Source organism: Ipomoea triloba, chromosome 8, assembly GCF_003576645.1.
Source record: "Ipomoea triloba cultivar NCNSP0323 chromosome 8, ASM357664v1".
In the NCBI taxonomy this organism is placed as follows: Eukaryota; Viridiplantae; Streptophyta; class Magnoliopsida; order Solanales; family Convolvulaceae; genus Ipomoea; species Ipomoea triloba.
Window position 1 is genome coordinate 10,734,952 of NC_044923.1, and position 20,714 is coordinate 10,755,665.

Here is a 20,714-nt window from a genome sequence, read left to right on the forward strand (position 1 = left end):
TATATATATATATATATATATATATATATATATATATATATATATATATATATATATATATATATATATATATATATATATATATATATATATATAAATAAATATGGCTTGGAATCAAAATTAATATGATTATCCATATTACTTGCTATTACATGATTTATATAGTATATGGTTTGTCACTATTAATCATGTATTATATGTTATAAGAGAACGGCATATAAATTAAGACTTGTTCACATAAATATGTTAATGGAATCAAAATTGATTTGCACCCTGAAATCAACAACGGAGGAATTTTTCTGATTCCCAACCGGATTGGTGGGATGTGGCGGTGGCGTGTCCGTGCTAGGTTTAATTAAGGATAAACATTATGATGAATTATATATTTGGGCCTATTAATGTTGTTGAGCTCAAATACAATAACAAGGTCATTGGATTATTTGTTGGGACAATTAAATTGGGCCTACTTGGGTTAATTAAGGCATTGATGACTTCTCTAAATTCTAGGCTCATTTAATTTGAGCGAGCTTAAAAAAATTAATGGATTATATATATGAATTTGGGCTCTTTTAGTTTGTTTAAAGCATTTGGGCTAGATTTAAATTCTGTGCTCACATATGTATATAAAGGATCAATTATGGTTGAAGATTTGATCCATTCTTAATCTATACGATATAATAGAACGACACTACATAAATTAAAGTTTATTCGCATAAATGGTTTATTAGCATAAGGCGAGTGTATAATGTGTTAGTCGCCAAAGCGGCCCACTCATGGTAATAGCTAAATAATCATTTATGTTTATGTTTACAATATAAATTAAGGTTTATTCACATAAATAAATTATTAGCATAAGTCGAGTGTGTTAGTCATCAAAGTGGCCCACTCAAGGTAATAGCTAAGTAATTATTTATGTTTACAAATATTTATTATAAACATGTATTTTGCATCATTGAATGACACTAAGGATTGATAAACATTTGTGATCATTAACACATGGTTCTAGCTGTCACCCAAAGGTAGATCATACATGTGATTAATGACAATTTAGGATATTATGATTCTTGTTTTGTTAATATATAGTGCATGTCCAAAGATGACCTATATATTAAATTTGAACTTGATAAATAGTCTCATAGTCTGAATAAAGGTTTGATAACTCGAAGTAATTGATATGTGAGATAAAAGGTTGCGGTAAACACTATTATATCACACTATAATGGTGGCAGTTATGATGTCAATGATAATGGCAGCAAGTTTAAAAGTAAAAGTAGTGCAAGCATCCTATGAATGAAGGTGCAATGTGCGTTCAGAAAGTGCATAAATGTTATTTGTATAAAAAACTTGGTCACAAAGGCATTAATGCCAGAAGAGGATAGCTTGGATGGAAAGTAAAAGTATACATTCAGTTTCAGTATGCTTTGAATCTAATCTTATTGAGGTTCTTTCTAATACTTGGTGGTTATACACTGGTGTTACAACACATGTTTGTAACATTATGCAAGGTTTAATTTTCTGATGTTTCGATCTCAGAGGAAAAATGAAAAGTTTCTTTTCATGTGAACATGATGAAAACTAGAATTGAATATATTGAAACTTATAAAATTAAGCTGGATACAGGCTTTTATCCTGGTCTAACTCTTCAAGAAATTTAATTTTTCAATTCCTCAAGTAACACTACTAAACATATACTTTCTAATTTTCCTACTAAATTTAATTGGGATGAAAAGATCAAATGGATGGTGTCTAAACATACATTGCATCCAGGCCATCATCAGCAAAGCTTGAGCTCACTTGATTTAACGTACCTTGTACGCAATAAGACAAACCATTGCTCGTAATATAGTGTAAAAACTAGAGCAACCGGAAGGGAACAAAGGACGGAAACCAATTCTAGCTCCCAAGCATGCCCATCAGTATACATCAACAAAAACGCCGCACCGCAAACCACTAACATGCTGCCTATGGAGAAACACAATGTCGCCAGTCCAATCAGCAACCTCAGCGACAGCGAAGCAAAATCATCTTCTGTGTAGCACGAAGTGATGTACAAGAACATGATAATGGACAGTATTGAGGTCAACAATGCCGCGGCATCGAAAATCCTGTAGACTACGGGACTGTATCCGTCATTAGACGTTGATGGAACAATGTCTGTCAGTTTGATGGCCGCAGTAAAAGACATTGTCGAAATCAAAGCTGCCACAACCAGGCAAGTTTTCGCTGATTCTCTAATGGATTTTACTCCATTTTTCAACATTGCAGTGTGCTGTTCTTTAAAAATTTGCTCCGGGGTTTTATCATCCTTATTTCCCATGTCTAGAAATGATGATGGAACAATCCTCTTCAGCTCCTGCACGGCTCACCTCATTCCAAATATACAATAACATTAAATAGTTGCATATATAAACCATAATCGACTGTTTGGTTGTAAGGAGGGATTTAGTCCCGGGCGAAAAAAATGTAATTGCATGGAGAAAAAATAATGTGGAATAAAGTTGCACTTCAAATTCATTGTTTGATTAACAAGAATAGAATTAGTGAAAATTTAAATTGAATATATGATATACATGTGAATTAAAAATGAATAAGTAGTATAAAGACTAAAATGTCCATATAATAATAATAATAATAATAATCTATTCCTGGAAGGATATTTTTGTTCCAAAATCTTAGGGCCTGTTTACTAATTGAAAATTGTTTTCTGTTTTCTGTTTTCTAATTTTTCAGTTTTCATTCTCTGTTTTCAATTCTCTGTTTTTTGTTTAGAAAACTTGTTTACTAACACTTATTTTTACAATATGTAACTTTTCTTTCTAAAGCACTCATCAAAATCACATAAGTTGGGATTCTCAATTTCACAAAGAGTTCTACTATAGGTACTTTTTTTTTTTTTTTCTACATACATGCATGTACTTTTAACTTCTACTTTCTCATTTTTACTTCATGATGTGACAAACAAGAATAAGATATTTTCATCATGTGGATCTCAAGGAAAAGTGTTTATATCAAAGATTTGTGAGAAGGATTAGAAGTTAGAAGTAAGAAGTGAGTGTGTAGTAATTTCTGGAAATGAGTGAATTATAATTCGGCGGAGTTCCAATCCCCTCCAATCAAACAAGAAAGAATTACAACCAATTTTTATACCATGGACCAGAGTTCATATTGCATTGTGAACTTCGATTTAAAATTATGTGTTTGCAATTAATAAGTTTTGTACCTGTAAAGAAATTGAAGACAAATAACATAGTAATTACACACGCATAACATGTTAACTACAGACATATAAATTATTAATAACTACAAATACAAAATATATTAACTGCAGATACATAACATGTTCATCAACATCTTATGTCTGTGAGTTAACATATTATGTATCTACCGTTAATAATTTATGTGTCTATAATTATCATATTATATGTTTATAATTAACATGTGATTTCAATTTGTTTACCGGTAGTGGTTAACTGCAGTCTGGAGGTGAAAAATTATAGCTAAGCCGGATTTAATAATGAGTTTAAATTAAAGCCCAGTTCTCACCTCAAACCACGTGACATCTCTTCGAACCTGATGGAGCTCTGTGGATAATTTGAGAAGTGATTTTGGTAAAATCATATCTACATCCTGTATGAAGTAGGTCCAAATTGTTAGAATGGAACTAGTATATATAGCTTACTTACAATAATAATAGGCCGGCATGGATTATTTAAAGAGAACAAAAAAATATTGGGAACCTCAGAGCTCTCATCTCTAGGATTCAGTGGTGGTCTGGTGTCACTGGTGGCCTCTTGATGTGTATCTTTGGAAGGGTTTGGCTTCTTCACTTTTGCAGCTAAGTGTAAAATGTTGTTGCCATCTCGATCTCGAATGGAAGTGATCAAATCTTTATAAACTCCAATGTTGTATATAATATTGAAGACTCTTTCTTGTCGATGTAACACCGCAACATGAAAAATGGAGTGGCCTTCTTCATTTAGTTCCCACAACAAATCAGGGCTCTTACGGAGAATCATAGTTAAAAATTCAGCATTTCCTTCTTTTGCAGCATAGTGGAGTATGTGTGTTCTCCTGATTAGGCTAAAGAACTGGGCGTCTGGTAAAGTAAGACACTCGGTTAAAATCTTTTCAAATAGCTGACCGGCTTTCTTCTTCGCTGCAGACTCTTGTAGATTGAAATTCAAACCTATAAGCCATTTTTTGTCCTACTGTTATTGAGGCATTGCCAATTTTAGTCCACTTCAGGTCATTACCATTTTTGGTCCTCCGGAATTCTTCCCCACAAAGAGAGCTCATTTGCCACGTGAGCTAACCTATTGGGTTGGAATAGAGTGTTTATTACTTATAAAGAAAGTATCATACTTTTGAGAAAAAATGTAGTATTACAATTTTCATCACAAGTATTACACTTCCCTTATAAGTAATGTTGGCAAGCGCTTGTTACTTATAAGATGAAATGTAATACTTATAAGAAAAAATGTAATATTTTAAAATCTGAATGTAAAGGTATTACACTTTCACATATAAGTAATAAGCACTTTATTTCAAATTAATATTACATTTTTTAGTATAAGTATTACATTTTCGTCTTGGCCTGACCGATCTCACAAAGTTTTTCTCATATAAAAACAAGGGGAAATCAACATTTTGATCCCTCAATTGTTTTCCAGCTGTCAATATAGTCATAGTTTTTAATTTTGACTAATTTGATCCTCGGATTGCTTAAAATTTTGTCAATTAAACCCTTCGAGATCAAATTGACAAAATTTTAAAAATGTGGAAATTGCCATTTTGGTCCTCCGTAAAGATCTTAATTGACGAAATTTTAAATAATTCGAGAATCAAATTAATTAAAATTGAAAATTAGAGACTACGTAAAACAATTGAGAGACCAAAATGGTAATTTCTCTTAGAAACAACTAACTAATTATGAAAGGCCATTGCCACTCAACTATAATAAAGATCTTGAGCAAGCAACTGGCCTGGCGTATGCATGGTTATCTATATATCAAATGAACTTAAAAAGAATATAATTAATATTCTCACAGAGCACATCACAAGTTGCATGAAGACATCTCCCCAACATCCCTTCTTGATCATCAATTACTGCCATGGGCTTTCGGGCGAGCACACGCAATAGCGATTCATCCCCTTCTAATATTGCAGTGGCTATACTGATATTGTTATCTATCATTTTTAACGCCACATCTGCATAAAGAAAAATAACATTTGAAAAAAAAAATGTTTGGGGTGTTGAAGAAGAATGAAACACAGGAGGCTAAGGAAGGTTGCATTATGCCATCTTAACACTTGTACCCACTCTTCTTTACGATGAACTCTGTCTACCACAACTCTACAATGTGATTTCTTCATTTTTCATATATGAATTTCATATATGTACTTGTACTTGTACTTCCCGTTAGCACTTTTGGAGGTTTTTATCAGCCACAATTAGGAGAGAGGATAGAGAAAAAGGGAGGAAAAAAAAAACAAATTAAAAAGGAAAAACACTGTCTGACAAAAAAAAAAGTTACTTTAACTTTTACCCTACTGGACACGAATGTTGCATTCAATGTGCAAAAAAATGGTTTTAAAAAAAAATATATATATATATCTTTATCTCTCTCTGAGCAAGTCCCACTAAAAATCATTATTTGTAGAAAAATACATCCTGAAAATTATTATATTTTCCATTTATTAAAAATTCGATACCAATTTTTTTCACCTGCAAAAATCAATAAAAAAAAAATTCCTAATGGGATTTTTCTTATGTATAATGATATGATATGACAAGCATATGATGTGATAATGACAATATAAAGAATGGTTGGTGATAAGCAATTGACAGTTGCATATCAATTGAGAGACCAAAAATGATTTCCCAAAAAATAAAACTGGAAACATTTAAAGCAATCCTTTTTCAAAAGAAAACTACTTCCATCATGACAAGAGACTAAAATTTGAGTTTATTACCGAAATGGTCCCTCGACTATTGTAAAATTACTAATTTGGTCCTCGACAATTTTTCGTGTCCAATTAAGTCCCTCGATTTTGAAAATTTTAACCAATTTGGTCCTCCGTTTATTTTGCCGTTAAAATTGGGACCAAATTGGTAATTTTTCTATAGTTAAGGGACCAAACTGGTAATTTTTCTATAGTCAAGGGACCAAATTGGTAGTTAATTTTTCACTGAAATAGTCTCTTGACTATAGCAAATTTACCAATTTGGTCCCTTGACTATAGTAAAATTATCAATTTAGTCCCGATTTTAACTGCAGAATAAACAGAAGACCAAATTGGTTAAGATTTTCAAAGTCGAGGGACTTAATTGGGCACAAAAAATTGTCGAGGACCAAATTGATAATTTCGCAATAGTCGATGGACCATTTCGGTAATAAACTCCTAAAATTTTATGGTGTGAGAGAAAGTATCTGACCAAATATATCGTTCCGAACAGTAGCATCCAAAATCTCAATGCGTTCTGATGGCGCCAACCCTTCAAAAGGTGTGACCTCGTAGAGATATGAAACCATTTTTTTATGGCCGTTGAGAGCAGCGAGTTGGATTGGCGTGAATTTATCGTGATCGCGTATGGTCGGCAGTTTATGATTCTTTTGCATCATCACTCTTGCATTTTCAACCACCCCAGAAATCGCCGCGTAACAAAACGACGTACTCCCTCGCTCGTTTCTCAGTTCCAAGTCGCTTGGATCCAACATCTCCACTAGCTTCCGCACAAATGTGGTGTTTTTCCCCGCAGCTGCAACGTGCAGAACTGTTTCTCCGGTTTTAGTAATTCTTTCCCGGACATAATTCATATTTTCCAGAAAAATTGTTTTAGCAATTTTCCAGTCACCTTTTAGTGCAGCATAATATAGCCTTGTGTGGACGGAACGTACTGGTTCATCTTTATCTGAGTTCCTATTAACAACTTGAATTTCTTTTAAAGAACCTGAGACTCAAACAAAATAAGAGAACACTTTATATTGATCTTTAAGCACATGCATGAAATGCACGGTAATAAAAATTTTTGATTTCTCTTAATAAATCAGCAACAAGTGTTATCTAACCAGAATTTTGAGGAACAAGATATCAAACGGGAACTAAACAAGAGAACATATATGCATGTACTTCAACCAATGAATGGATGGAGAATTTTTTTTGGCAAAAAACACAATCAGAGGAGAATAATGCACCTATTACTAAGAGAATGAATGTGAGGCCAAAGAAAATCGAGAGCCTAGCGAGGTAGCAAAACCAACTGGAACTCACTTGTCTAGGAAAGGAAGAGTGATGACATGCAAACTTTGTAACCAAAAGGGACATAACAGAATGTATTGCCCAACTTTATCTACCCAACAACCAAACTCAGTTAGAAGGGGTGGTTCCACGGGAAAGGCTGGATCTCAATGCAGGGGTGGATCTATTAGTAGAGGTGGCTCTACTGGATAGTGATTTTTGTGCAGGGCCGAATTTTAGGGTGTGCAAGATGTGCGACTGCACAGGGCCCCAAAATTTTGAGGGCCCCTAGTCCTGCCCTGGCCTAATGGTTAGTATATGTATTTGTGATTATATTGGCCCAAAATTAGATTTTTTGCATTTTTGTCTTTGTAAATCTTTCTTCAATTCGCAGTTTATTTATACTTTGATAGGGCCTCACTTATTTACCAGCACAAGGCCACGCAAATAAAAAAAACGACCCTATTTTTGTAGTACAAGTTATGTTTTGTTAATCTGATTATGGTATATTGTTATGGAGTTAATTCCATTTTTGGTCCTAGATTTATTGGTGGCATTCCACTTTTAGTCCTCTTTTATCAAAACATCCACATTTGGTCCTAGTATTATTGTGGCATGACCAACTCTCCAGCGGCTGTTGTTTCTGATGACATCCCTGGTTGTAATCAAACTGTTCCAAATGAAAGATGGATTGCTGCATGTTCTGGCCTCAAAAAAAGTGGAACCGGGGTAGTACTTGGCTTGGAAGACTCTTGCCACAAGAGATTGAGGGAATTGGATTAGCCTCCAAGCTTGCTTGCAAAGTAGAGCAGTATTGAATAGATCAAGTTTCCGAAAACCAATGCCTCCCCAATCTTTAGGAGTACACAAGTGAGACCAAGCTTTCCAACGAATGCCTTTGCGGCTACCATACTCTGCTCCCCACCAAAAAGCATTCATAGCACATTCAATATCTCTCACAATATCCTTTGGAATATGGAAGACACTCATCGCGTAAGAGGGAATTGCTTGAATGACACTTTTGATTAGAGTTTCTTTCCCGGCCCTTAGAGAAATTTGTAGTTCCAACTCCGGATTCTATTGAGAACTTTGTTTTTAAGAAACCCCAATATTTCCTTTTTGTTTCTGCCTACAAGAGAAGGTAATCCAAGGTAGTTGCCAGAGGTCCCGGATCCAACAATGTTCAAATTGTTACAGGTCATAGATCTCAACTTATTATTGACATTTGGGCTGAAGAAAAGTGATGACTTGCTGAAGTTGATTAGCTGACCAGAAGCTGCAGTATAATCATCAAGAATGGCTTTTAAAGACTGTATTTCAGGGATGGTAGCTTTGCAGAATAGAAAGCTGTCATCTGCGAATAGAAGGTGAGAGATTTTTGGAGCACCCCGAGCCACTTGAACACCATGGAGTCGACCTTTGGTCTCAGCATCTTTTAACATTGCACTTAGACCTTCAGCTACTATTATAAACAGGTAGGGAGAAATTGGATCACCTTGTCTTATGCCTCTGGAAGGGATAATAGGACCAATCAGCTCCCCTTCACTTGCAATATGATACTCAACAATTGAGACACACTCCATAATAAGAGAGATCCATCTTTCATTGAAACCCAATTTGAGAAGGATAGCATGAAGAAAAGGCCATTCAACACGATCGAAAGCCTTGCTCATGTCAAGTTTGAGAGCCAGCATACCTTCCTTACCTTGCACTTTCCTCTTTATATATTGGTGGGCTTCAAAAGCAATCATAATGTTGTCTGTTATCATCCTGCCGGGGACGAACGCGCTTTGATTCTCGGAAATAATTATGTTCAGCAGCCCCTTCAATCTGTTAGCCATCACTTTTGCCACAATTTTATAAGCTACATTGCACAGTGCAATGGGGCGGAGGTCTCCCATATTTTCTGGGTTAGCTTTTTTTGGAATTAGAACAATGTGCGTATGATTCAAGCCATGAGGCAGTTTCCCAGTGGAGAGAAACTCATTGCACATGTTTGTTATGTCACTACCCAGGATATCCCAAAAAGCTTGATAAAAACCCGGATTGAAGCCGTCAGGCCCCGAAGATTTATCGGGGTGGTCTCAAGAGGGCTTGGTTGTGAGAATCATTAATTTTGGTCTTAATACAGTGAAGGGCCGAATTGAGATCCCTAGAGGCAGCAACAAAAAGCTCATTGAAATAGTTTTTGATTACTTCATTAAGGGCTGGACCTTTATCAATCCAAACACCAGCAGAGTTTTTGAGTCTTAGGATGGTGTTGTTTTGCTTCCTTTTGATCACAGATTTGTGGAAATAGCTGGAATTGATGTCACCGTTTTTATGCCAGAAAGCCTTTGCACGTTGCTTCTAGAACATGTTCTATTGATGAAGGAGGCGGATGCAGTTTCTTTGGGCATCTGAAAAGGACTGTATCCCGCTGATATCGGTTCTGTTCCTGAGGTGGTTCATCTGCATGAGGCATCGATTGATTCTGGGTTGGAAATCAGAGGACAAATTTCTACCCCAGTCCCAAAGGGCTTTGCTACATGTGCTTAGTCTAGAAATTAGAGGTACTCCTCTGGTTGCACTCCATGTTTCAGCCACCAGAAATCTGCATGCGGACTCTTTAACCCAGAGGTTTTCAAACTTAAATTTTCTCTTGTTCTTGAGCCGAGCTGAAGGAATAGGGCGCATGATGATAGGGAGATGATCACTGACAGGGGTGACGCAAGATTCAGCTTCTGCTTTGTCGAAGAGCTCCATCCAAGAATGTGAAACCAGAATGCGGTCAAGACGCTCCTCGACCCAATGGGGGGTACCTCTACCTCTATTCCAGGTAAATTTGTGGCCTTGAACATTTAAATCAACCAAACGACAGCTAATAATTGCAGAATTGAAGCCTTCCATAAGCCATCGAGGATGAGGGTGACGACCATTCTTTTCATCTACACTCCTAATGTCATTAAAATCTCCCATTAAGACCCATGAGAGACGGCTTTGGTCCGAGAGATTACGGAGAAGCTGCCAGGAGTCGCGCCGTCTATTTCGTTCAGGGTAACCATAGAAGCCAGTAAATCTCCATTGGGCTGGATGACAGTCAAGAGATATAAGAAGGGCAAGTCCACCGCTGCGGCCAACTGGGTCAACCCCAAAGCAGCCAGTAAATCCTAACTTGGACTTGAGGTATTGGAGCTTATTAGAAGTTAAAAGAGTTTCCATGAGAAAAATAAGAACAGGTTTTTTTTGGTGGATGAGGTCCACGAAAAATTGAACCGTCGCTAAGTTGCCAAGCCCACGACAGTTCCAAGCTAGGAGACTCATTGGTCTAGGCGGGCCTGCGATACAGGACCCACCTCTAGCAAGTTTTTTGGCCCGACAAGAGAGTGAGATTCATCCTTCAGTGTGTTGGGCTCGGGTGTGATAAAAAACCCAATATCGGGTTTCTTCCTTTTGAGTCCAGAAGTGTATTTTGAGGAACCAGAAGAAGACCAGATTTCGAGACCATTCTGCCAGCTTCCATTAGGGAGATTAGGAGCGCCACTGTCGACTTGCATTAAATGACTGCCGTGGGATGCCAGCCTTTCATAAATTCGGTGCGTGTCTCCATGTTGTGCATCAGCTCTTTGATGACCGTTCTGCTCCTTCTGAAAAGCACTTTCCTCATAGGGAATGTCTGTATGAGGCTCACTGTGACATGGTTCAAAAGTAGACTTTTGAGTTTCCTCAATAATTTTCCTACGAGGGGGCTCTGCTAGCTTCCACTGTTGACCAGCATTCGGTTGAGTTCTCCGACCGGTGGCTCTGAGCTCCGGCCGTAGTTTCTTTCTAGCTTTTCCGTGTTGTTATCAAAGAGGATGTCGCATGATCTTTCATTGTGCCCGATTAAACCGCAAAGAAAACAAAAGGTTGGTAACCTTTCATACTTGAACTCGATGTAGAAAGGTTCTCCCCTAAGCGTTTGACTTTCATCTTCCTTTTGAGAGGCTTAGTGACATCCATGCTAACCTTGATACGCATGAAACTTTTCCAGAGGCCATCCATTTTATCATCATCCGCCTTTATGAAGGAGCCCAGAAAATTGCCAATCATCTCCGCAGTTTTCATGGTTTGTGATGGTTTCCCGATCTTCAGGCGATCGGCCGGCGGGCCAACACTACCGGAAAATTACAAGAACAATAAACAAAAGCAAGAGTAGACACAGTATTTTGACGTGGAAACCGAAAGGGTGAAAACCACGGGCCAGTATTTTGACGTGGAAACCGAAAGGGTGAAAACCACGGGCCTTTTTGGGCGGTGCCAAGCCGAAACTCACTCATTTTATTGATAGAATCCTTGTACATGTCTGTGTTGTTGTCTCTCTCTTTTCTCACGTTGGAACTCTCTAGTCCCAAAATCCCCCCTCTCTCACTGACGTTGGAACTCTCTAGTCCCAAAATCCCCCCTCTCTCACTGTTTTCTTCTCTCTTTTACAATCACCGGATGAGTAGTGTAGGCTCCCCTCAATTAATGGATATTCAATGGGTTTTATGGGTAGTAATGTGTAGGTTATGAAAATAGAATTAATAGGTGATAAATGAGTATTTTAAGTGAGTAACTAATGGGTAAATAAATGGGAGGTTACGGAAGGATAATTAGGAAATCGATCGGTCACGTCCCGGGTGCTAATTGCCGAGTCCGACTGCTTGCTAGGTAATATCGACTGGGTGCTTTATGCTAGGTATCTATCATTAGTCCCTCACTTTTCTGTGTCTCGTGAAGCATGGCACGGGAAAGTATATCGTCTTGCCTCAAAATCAACTCAATAGCTAACTTCCGAATCAAAATTTGCCGACTCCTTAAACAAGCTTTTAGCCAACCCATACCGACTACCGTTGTATGACTTCGTATTTTTCACACTCCTTTTTCAAGGAGGCACGGTTGACCGAGTGCAGACTCCTTTTTCAGGACTCCGGTCCAACCAAAACAACAACTGCCTTATAGCCCCTTTTTCACACTCCTTTTTCAAGGAGGCACGGTTGACCGAGTGCCGACTCCTTTTTCAGGACTCCGGTCCAACCAAAACAACAACTGCCTTATAGCCCCTTTTTCACACTCCTTTTTCAAGGAGGCACGGTTGACCGAGTGCTGACTCCTTTTTCAGGACTCCGGTCCAACCAAAACAACAACTGCCTTATAGCCCCTTTTTCACACTCCTTTTTCAAGGAGGCACGGTTGACCGAGTGCTGACTCCTTTTTCAGGACTCCGGCCTAACCAAAACACACCGACCTTATAACTTCTTTTCCCACTCCCTTTTGAGGGAGGCACGGTTGACCGAGTGCCGCCTCCTTTTTCAGGACTCCGGCCCAACCAAAACAACAACTGCCTTATAGCCCCTTTTTCACACTCCTTTTTCAAGGAGGCACGGTTGACCGAGTGCCGACTCCTTTTTCAGGACTCCGGCCCAACCAAAACACACCGACCTTATAACTTCTTTTTCCACTCCCTTTTCAAAGAGGCACGGTTGACCGAGTGCCGACTCCTTTTTCAGGACTCCGGCCTAACCAAAACACACCGACCTTATAACTTCTTTTCCCACTCCCTTTTGAGGGAGGCACGGTTGACCGAGTGCCGACTTCTTTTTCAAGACTCCGGCCAACCGTCCGAGTCCCTCAGTCTCTAGAGCCGTCAATCACACGTTCATACAGTTAGACTGCCTCAGTTACTCATTATAAGCAATCAATCTCATGCTCATGTAGTTAGACTGCCTCATTACTCATTCGTAAGCAAAGGCAGGTAGACTGCCAAACTCGAAGGCGATCCGAAGATCATTAGAACTTTGGGTTATCTCAACCCAACTCAAAGGCGATCCGAAGATCATTAGAACTTTGGGTTATCTCAACCCAACTCAAAGGCGATCCGAAGATCATTAGAACTTTGGGTTATCTCAACCCAACTCAAAGGCGATCCGAAGATCATTAGAACTTTGTGTTATCTCAACCCAACTCAAAGGCGATCCGAAGATCAATAGAACTTTGGGTTATCTCAACCCAACTCAAAGATGATCCGGAGATCAGTAGAACTCAGGTTATCTCAACCCAACTCAAAGGCAGGCAGACTGCCAAACTCAAAGGTGATCCGAAGATCATTAGAATTTTAGGTTATCTCAACCCAACTCAAAGGCAGGCAGACTGCCAAACTCAAGGATGATCCGGAGATCAGTAGAACTCAGGTTATCTCAACCTAACTCAAAGGCATGCAAACTGCCAAACTCAAAGGCGATCCGAAGATCATTAGAATTTAGGTTATCTCAACCCAACTCAAAAGGCAGGCAGACTGCCATCCTTGGCCGGTCCCTGAATTTTTGCAGTTTTACTGCCTCGCTCACTCGTCCGTAAGCAATCACAGATCGCTTTGGACTCAACTAAGTTATCTCAACTTAGCATCTCAATAAAGCAGATTGACTGCCTCACTCACCCATCCGTAAGCAATCACAGATCGCTTTTAGGATCCGACTAAGTATCACAGATCCTTAGCCGGTCCCCGAATTTTTACTCAACCCATTTAAAGGGCTGGTTAAACCGAAACTCAATCGTACCAATTAGAGGGCTGGTAGACCACCCGAGTCAATCTTGGCTCGACTGGCTACTTGATTGACTCTTTTACAATTTATTTCGCTACAGGTACATCGTACATCAAATCAAACATTAGCTATGTTACAATAATTTTGATAATTAAATAACTAGAGACGGACACAAAGCTTTCGTACTCCTGCTTTCTGAGCAATCTGGCAGACCATATTTCTATGGTCGACTGGGTCGAGTCCCTCAGTCGTTGGATATCTCGCTTGGTGGTTTCTTAAGTTTGATGACGGCTCATTTTTATTTTTACAAACATCCGGGGTCGGATTATGACTGGAGTGCGCGGTCGGCGGTAGTCCAAATAGCTAGTGGAGCTTTTTCGAAAATGTTCAGCAATTCCCAATATTTCTTTGGCGAGAAAGCTCATAGTAGTTCCACCATGCATTCGTGTTAATTATTGAAGATCAAAGACGTACCTTCGTTTAATCCTGCCATATGCAATTTTCCTTCCACTTACTCTTAGAGTCATGTACTTGATTTTTCTGAAATATTTACGTGTGCCGTATGCGTATGTACAATTCTCCTTAATTTTTTCTTTCTCCCAAACATGCCACGTACTGCTATGTTGATTTCCCATGTACTGCAACGTACTCAACTCCCATCTTCAATTTTGACAATTATACAATTTTCCATGCTTAAAGCTCCATGAAATATTCATGCGCCAGCTAGCTGTTGCTAATCCATATTTGCCACGTATCTGCACCATATTTTGAAAAAATTCCCTTTCCATTTCCTGGATCCTTCATGCCTTATTCTATCTATACGCACTTAAACTCATATTTTCATATACAAGTGGATGGTAAGTTTGCATTGGAATATCAAAACTTCCATTTCTACCGTAATAAAGCATGCCTTAATTCCCTCTAATCAATAGATGGTTTCCATCAATTTCTAGCTTTATTTGACATTTTCCATGCGTAAATATATATATCTACATAAGGAAGGGAATGTTTAAAGATCATATCATTCATAGGAATAGCTTACTGCTTCATAAACGTCAAGATCAATTTTTGCTTCTATGGTCGGCTGGACGCTATAGACTCCGCCTCCTGGACATAGTCGGTCGGACGCTCAAGGTGCTCGGTGAGAAGGAATATATTCTACCTTTATAATCCGACAGTCTGTGCACAAGTATTCGTGATAGTAAAGGATAGGGGAGTACTTCTCATACCGGAGAGATACTGGAGCTGGGAATCAAGCCGAAAGTCCGAATAGCGGTATCCACACAGCGCACTAATAGTCTCTTGGAGCCGCTGCAATCAGTCAGTCTCTCTGCCCCCGAACACACCGGCCGACTGTCACCGCTTTTGACAAACCATGTCTGTCGAGTCCACTAGTATTTGTCTGGCTGAGTCCCTCAGTCATCATCATGCTTTTCAACATTAGGAGATATGCCACATCCGCACTTTCTCCCTACGTAGCAACCGCCAACTATAGCCGGTCAAGTGCTAGAAGGGAAACATAGAAGCCGCTCTACATGTCTTCGAAGAGATAGATATTTCGGCAGTAACTCCTAAGGCGAAAATCACACTTGCACAAAAAGCACAACCTCACAGGAAGCGGTCACAAAATTATGTTACAAGTATGGTCTTGGGAGCGATTTTTCTGAAAGCAAATTCACTACATGTTCGTGGGAGGTATAAAGAGGCTGCTCAACCGTGATTGTTCAGGACATTCTTGAATCTTTATTACCCACAATTTTGGCTAAAATACATTTCTCTTTTCCATTTGCAATCCGCAGAGACCACGTTCATGGCATAAGTTGCTGTTAGGCGAGTTTCTTCCTCATCCGATCTTAGGTGGTGACAATTTGTTCTTCACCATCTCGTTCGAATCATAAAAAAAAAAAGTTGTACTGTCTTGCTGCAATGAATGCTCCTAAATATATATGATTCTTGATAAAACATGCATTCTGACACATACACATCCTCATTCGCATCCTCACTCCTTTTGAAATTAATTCCCTGCTCCTAAATATATATGATTTTTATAAAATGTGCATTCTGACACACATCCTCATTCGCATCCTCACTCCTTTTGAAACTAATTCCCCTTTCAAATATAGGCTACACACGTAATGTTTGAGATGGTGAAAAAGATTACCTCAATATCATAGAAGTGATCATGCGGATCTCATTGCTTAATTCTTTCGCGACAATAGTAGGAGTACAATAGCTTTTTGTTTCGATCCCCACGGACGGCGCCAGTGATGGTTTCCCGATCTTCAGGCGATCGGCCGGTGGGCCAACACTACCGGAAAATTACAAGAACAATAAACAAAAGCAAGAGTAGACACAGTATTTTGACGTGGAAACCGAAAGGGTGAAAACCACGGGCCTTTTTGGGCGGTGCCAAGCCGAAACTCACTCATTTTATTGATAGAATCCTTGTACATGTCTGTGTTGTTGTCTCTCTCTTTTCTCACGTTGGAACTCTCTAGTCCCAAAATCCCCCCTCTCTCACTGCTTTCTTCTCTCTTTTATAATCACCGGATGAGTAGTGTAGGCTCCCCTCAATTAATGGATATTCAATGGGTTTTATGGGTAGTAATGTGTAGGTTATGAAAATAGAATTAATAGGTGATAAATGAGTATTTTAAGTGAGTAACTAATGGGTAAATAAATGGGAGGTTAGGGAAGGATAATTAGGAAATCGATCGGTCACGTCCCGGGTGCTAATTGCCGAGTCCGACTGCTCGCTAGGTAATATCGACTGGGTGCTTTATGCTAGGTATCTATCAGTTTGCATGCTGGAGGGGATATTGTAAGCCTGGGCCCAAAAGCTACCTGTAGTTAGTTGGACTCCATGAGGAGGGACATCTGTTCCAATGTGTTTAAGGAGGAGTAGATTCTGCTGATAGGACCAGGGACCATCTTCAAGAACCTTCTTCATGTCAAGTTCATGGAAAAAGTAGAATAGGAAATGGTTTGTTGAGACCTCCCTTGCCATCATACCTTTCTTAGGTCTCCAAATAGTTGCCATTGTATCGTGTAAGAAGTTAAAGCGGGTTGGTTTCTCTGAAAGGAGTTTTCCAACAAGGGTGAAGGGAGTTTCAATCTGTGTGTCAGAGTTGGTGCCATCCTCGATGGTGAACTCAACTTCCTCCTCATCCCTTATAGACATTGCTGCATATTCGTCTGCCAGGTCTGTAGGTTGTGCACTACTGGATGCCATGGGTGAAAGCTGATGTGGGGGAAGTATGGGAGAGAGGTGATGTGGGAAGGGAGATGGTAGGAGGTGCAGCAAACAAGAGAGTAGACAAACTTTTTATCATACGAGGTTGTTGAACTATTCTGAATCAATAAATGAGGTGGTAAATGAGAATCTGGTAGGTAGAAGAAGAATGAATGCTCATTACTAGGAATAAAGAAGCAAGGTAGGAATCTGGTAAACACCAGGGAATGAAGGCTCATCACAAGAATGAGATGGAGAACTCATCGCCTGGATGAGAGAGAGAATTCATGCATTTTGTAGTTACTCTATTGTTATGTTAAAACTTTTGAATGCCATGATTTCAGATCTTAAGTTTGTGATTAAGAGTGCAGGATGCAATATTATTATGGAAAATTTTGATTAAGTGATGTGCAAAATTTTTGAAGTTTTTTATATATATTTCAGATTTTGTTAAGTGTACGTTATGCAATATACTTCATATACTATACCCCATTAAGTGTAAATAAATTTTATTATCTGATGCATATTTCAAACTAATATATTGTAGAAAATTACTAAAGTTTAATCATATATAGGTACACAGTTTCAACAAACTAATACATGAAAAATAATAATAATAATAATAAATGTCAAAGAATTTAGACACAGAGTTGTTTCCTTAAAAAAAACAAGGGATAAGGATCAAATAAACTCTTCAACTATATACCAAAGTTTAATTAGATCCTCAAACTAAAAAAATATCCAATTAAACCCTTAAACATGTCAAATTTATGAAATTAATTTATTTAACAGGTTACTAAAAAGTAACCTATGAACTTTACTTACATGACATCTTTAGCGAAATCCTATTTAAAAAAATTTTAAGAAAAATTTAACTAATTTTTAAAAACTAATTAAGAAAAAAGGTTTCTGTATGACGCTAGAAGTCTGGGTTTCTACATTAAGCTTCTTCGTTTAAGCTGCCATGGCCAAATAAGCCATGGCAGCTGGCTGCCATGGACGAGATGCATGCCATGATAGATTCTTCGTCCATGGCAGCCAAGCTGCCTGGACGACTGCCATGGTTAGTTTTTTTTTTTTTTTTTTTTTTTTTTTTTTTTTTTAATAAATATTATTATTTTAATTTTTATAAAAATATAATTTTTAAAAAATGATAATCTAAGTGGTATCTTATGTGGCATCCTGCGTGACAGGTGACTTAGAAATAACCTGCTATTATATGTTAAATATGTTAATTGCACAAATTTAACAAGTTTAAGGGTCTAATAGGAGGATTTTTTTAGTTTGTGGGTCTAATTGCCCTTTAGTATATAGTTGGAGGGTCTATTTGACCATTATCCCAAAAAACAGAGTATTAGAATTTAAAATCCATATAAACCTTAAAAAAAATGAAAATTGAACTTTTTAAAAGAGTTGTAGTAAAAAAGAGTTGTAGTAGTTAATTGGATATTTTTTTACTTCAGAGTACTAATTGAACTTTCTTGAGTAGTAGAGAATACTATTTGGCCCTTATCCCTTTAAATTATTCACATATAAAATTTCTATAAAACTTATAAAAATTTTATTATATTAATAACTGAAATGGTCCCTTGACTATACCAATAGGATCATGCGACGTCAAGCCACTTACACATTTGTACATATATGTATTATATAGTTATTTATTTTTATTGCAATTCCTATTTTCTTAGCTTCTTCCACTTTTTTTTTTGTATGAATTAATGCCCTCACTATAATTAGAATCCGTAACCTTCCATTTGGAGAAATCATAAAGATGTTTTAAGTTACAAGCTACTTGGCAGCTTTTTCATTTAACTTATAACAATTATAAATATTTGAACCAAACGCCCCCTAATTGTTCTCATATAACAAATATTTTTTATCAACAAATAATAAAATTGATGCCAAATATAAAATAATACCTTGATCTCTACAACAGTAAAATATTATTTATGCTTTCACTAAATATGTCTGAAGATATAAATTCAACTATTTACTATAAATATCCAATAGTTTGCTACTGTGATATCGCACATTTACTATGCATGTTAACTAAGCATTTATTTTTGCTCTATTGGAAAATGTTGTGTAGTTTGTTGGGACAAATCCCTCTAATTTCAAGGTGGACAAAAAAATCATAGATTTCTCAAACACATATATCAAAAGATCGAAAGGATCATCCATATCACACACTGAATATTAGTATATTACCATTAACGACTACACCTTCAAGATCAGTGCGGTCACGAGTTGGCGGTTTAGGAGAGTGAGAACGGTGAAGCTTAAGACGTAAATTCCTCCTCATAGGGCTTGAACAAAACAACGTTGCAGTTTTCTACACAAACATCACTAGCTAGTGAGGGATCAAAATTATGAAAACAGATCAGAGCTATATTATCTCAGGTGACATTTTCCACAAATTGTACCGGCCTAAGACAATAAACAAATGGAAAAAGTATCAAATAGGCCACTGAACTTATCGCTTTTGTGCAATTGGGCCATTGAACTTAAAAAGTGTGCAATTCAACCATCAAACAAGCAAAATTTGTGCAATTGGACCATTTTTACAAAATTTTTTAATTCAATTTGAGTTAAAAACATTTCAATATTGACTCCCAACTAGTATGGTAGAAGAAAATGCCACTCTTAATACATATATGTTAGTAATATAATTGGATTTTACCAGAAAAATTTTGTAAAAATTGTCCAATTGCACAAATTTTGCTTGTTTGATTGTTGAATTGCACACTTTTTAAGTTCAATGGCCCAATTGCACACAAGCGATAAGTTCAGTGACATATTTGACTCTTTTTCCTAAACAAATAGTACATGCCGCCTTTGATTTCATATATTGGTTTTCTACTTTCAACACTATAGATATAAATGAAGCTGAAATTAAGTCATACCTGAGAGAACGAACCTTGACAGGCCGGGCTGGGAAATGAGAGCAATCACAGCACTAATTACAATCGCCTTCACAATAAATTATAAATTGATGCTTAAACTTGAGAATTTTTCCCTCACAACTACTCTAACTTTTCCTTTAAACTTGAGTAACTCACACCAAATACTTTCTGCATATATAGTTTTGCTTTATATACCAAGAAAGACTTCGACAGTCGCTCGGTCGGACCTACACTTACACCTTCGAAGGGATGGGAAGACTTTGAGGTCAACTTTATTAAGCATTAACGGCTATATAGGGCCTTCACTTTTGTGTGTAGATAAGGGAGTCAATTTTGTGTGGTTTGTATAAAAATATGTACTACCTCCGTCCCAGTGTCTGGTTCGTTTAACGAGGCTTGATTGAAGTTATTTTTAATCCAATTTTTTATAATATTAAGTTTAGTGTTAGTATACAAAATTTATATATTTAGAAACTACACTAAAAGTACTATTAAACACAAAAAATAAAATTTAAAAATAGTAAAAAAATACTAAAGAAAATAAACAAATAAAGAAATAGTTGGTTTGACTAATGACACAGATAAAATGGGACAGAGAGAGTAATTGATTGCGCTATGAGATCTGCACTACTATAAACAAATCCTTTTAATGCAAGTAGTAATTCTTAACGAGGTAGTAAATAAATGATACGACACCGTATATCATGTTTTTTTTTTTTTTTTTTAAATGACAATCAATTTTTTATTTATTTTATTTTTAATATATATATAGAGAGAGAGAGAGGGAGGGGGGGG

The 20,714-nt window shown here is 37.4% G+C and overlaps 1 protein-coding gene across 2 annotated transcripts; it reads right to left on the minus strand.

Moving 5' to 3' along the window:
* Positions 1–1,699: 1,699 nt before the first annotated feature.
* Positions 1,700–20,117, minus strand: LOC116026861 (ankyrin repeat-containing protein NPR4-like). 2 transcript variants are annotated; one of them, XM_031268284.1, is made up of 7 exons: positions 19,920–20,117; positions 19,225–19,348; positions 6,437–6,952; positions 5,047–5,208; positions 3,738–4,096; positions 3,544–3,627; positions 1,700–2,353 (listed from the first exon to the last, which is right to left on the minus strand). In XM_031268284.1, the coding sequence occupies exons 2-7, from the start codon at positions 19,316–19,318 to the stop codon at positions 1,775–1,777; spliced, it is 1,794 nt and encodes a 597-aa protein (XP_031124144.1). In that variant the 5' UTR covers positions 19,319–19,348; positions 19,920–20,117; the 3' UTR covers positions 1,700–1,774. The 2 variants fall into 2 exon arrangements, with proteins under 2 accessions (XP_031124144.1, XP_031124143.1); XM_031268283.1 differs by having other exon boundaries at positions 3,738–4,186.
* Between the last annotated feature and the right edge of the window lie 597 nt (positions 20,118–20,714).

Excerpts from the sequence above, each read along its gene's own strand:
- LOC116026861 (XM_031268283.1), bottom strand. The coding sequence starts at position 19,318 with ATGAGGAGGAATTTACGTCTTAAGCTTCACCGTTCTCACTCTCCTAAA. Across the intron at positions 5,209-6,436 it reads TGTTCGGAACGATATATTTG|ATGTGGCGTTAAAAATGATA; the intron begins GTCAGATACTTT and ends TTCTTTATGCAG. Across the intron at positions 3,628-3,737 it reads CTAGAGATGAGAGCTCTGAG|GATGTAGATATGATTTTACC; the intron begins GTTCCCAATATT and ends TACTTCATACAG.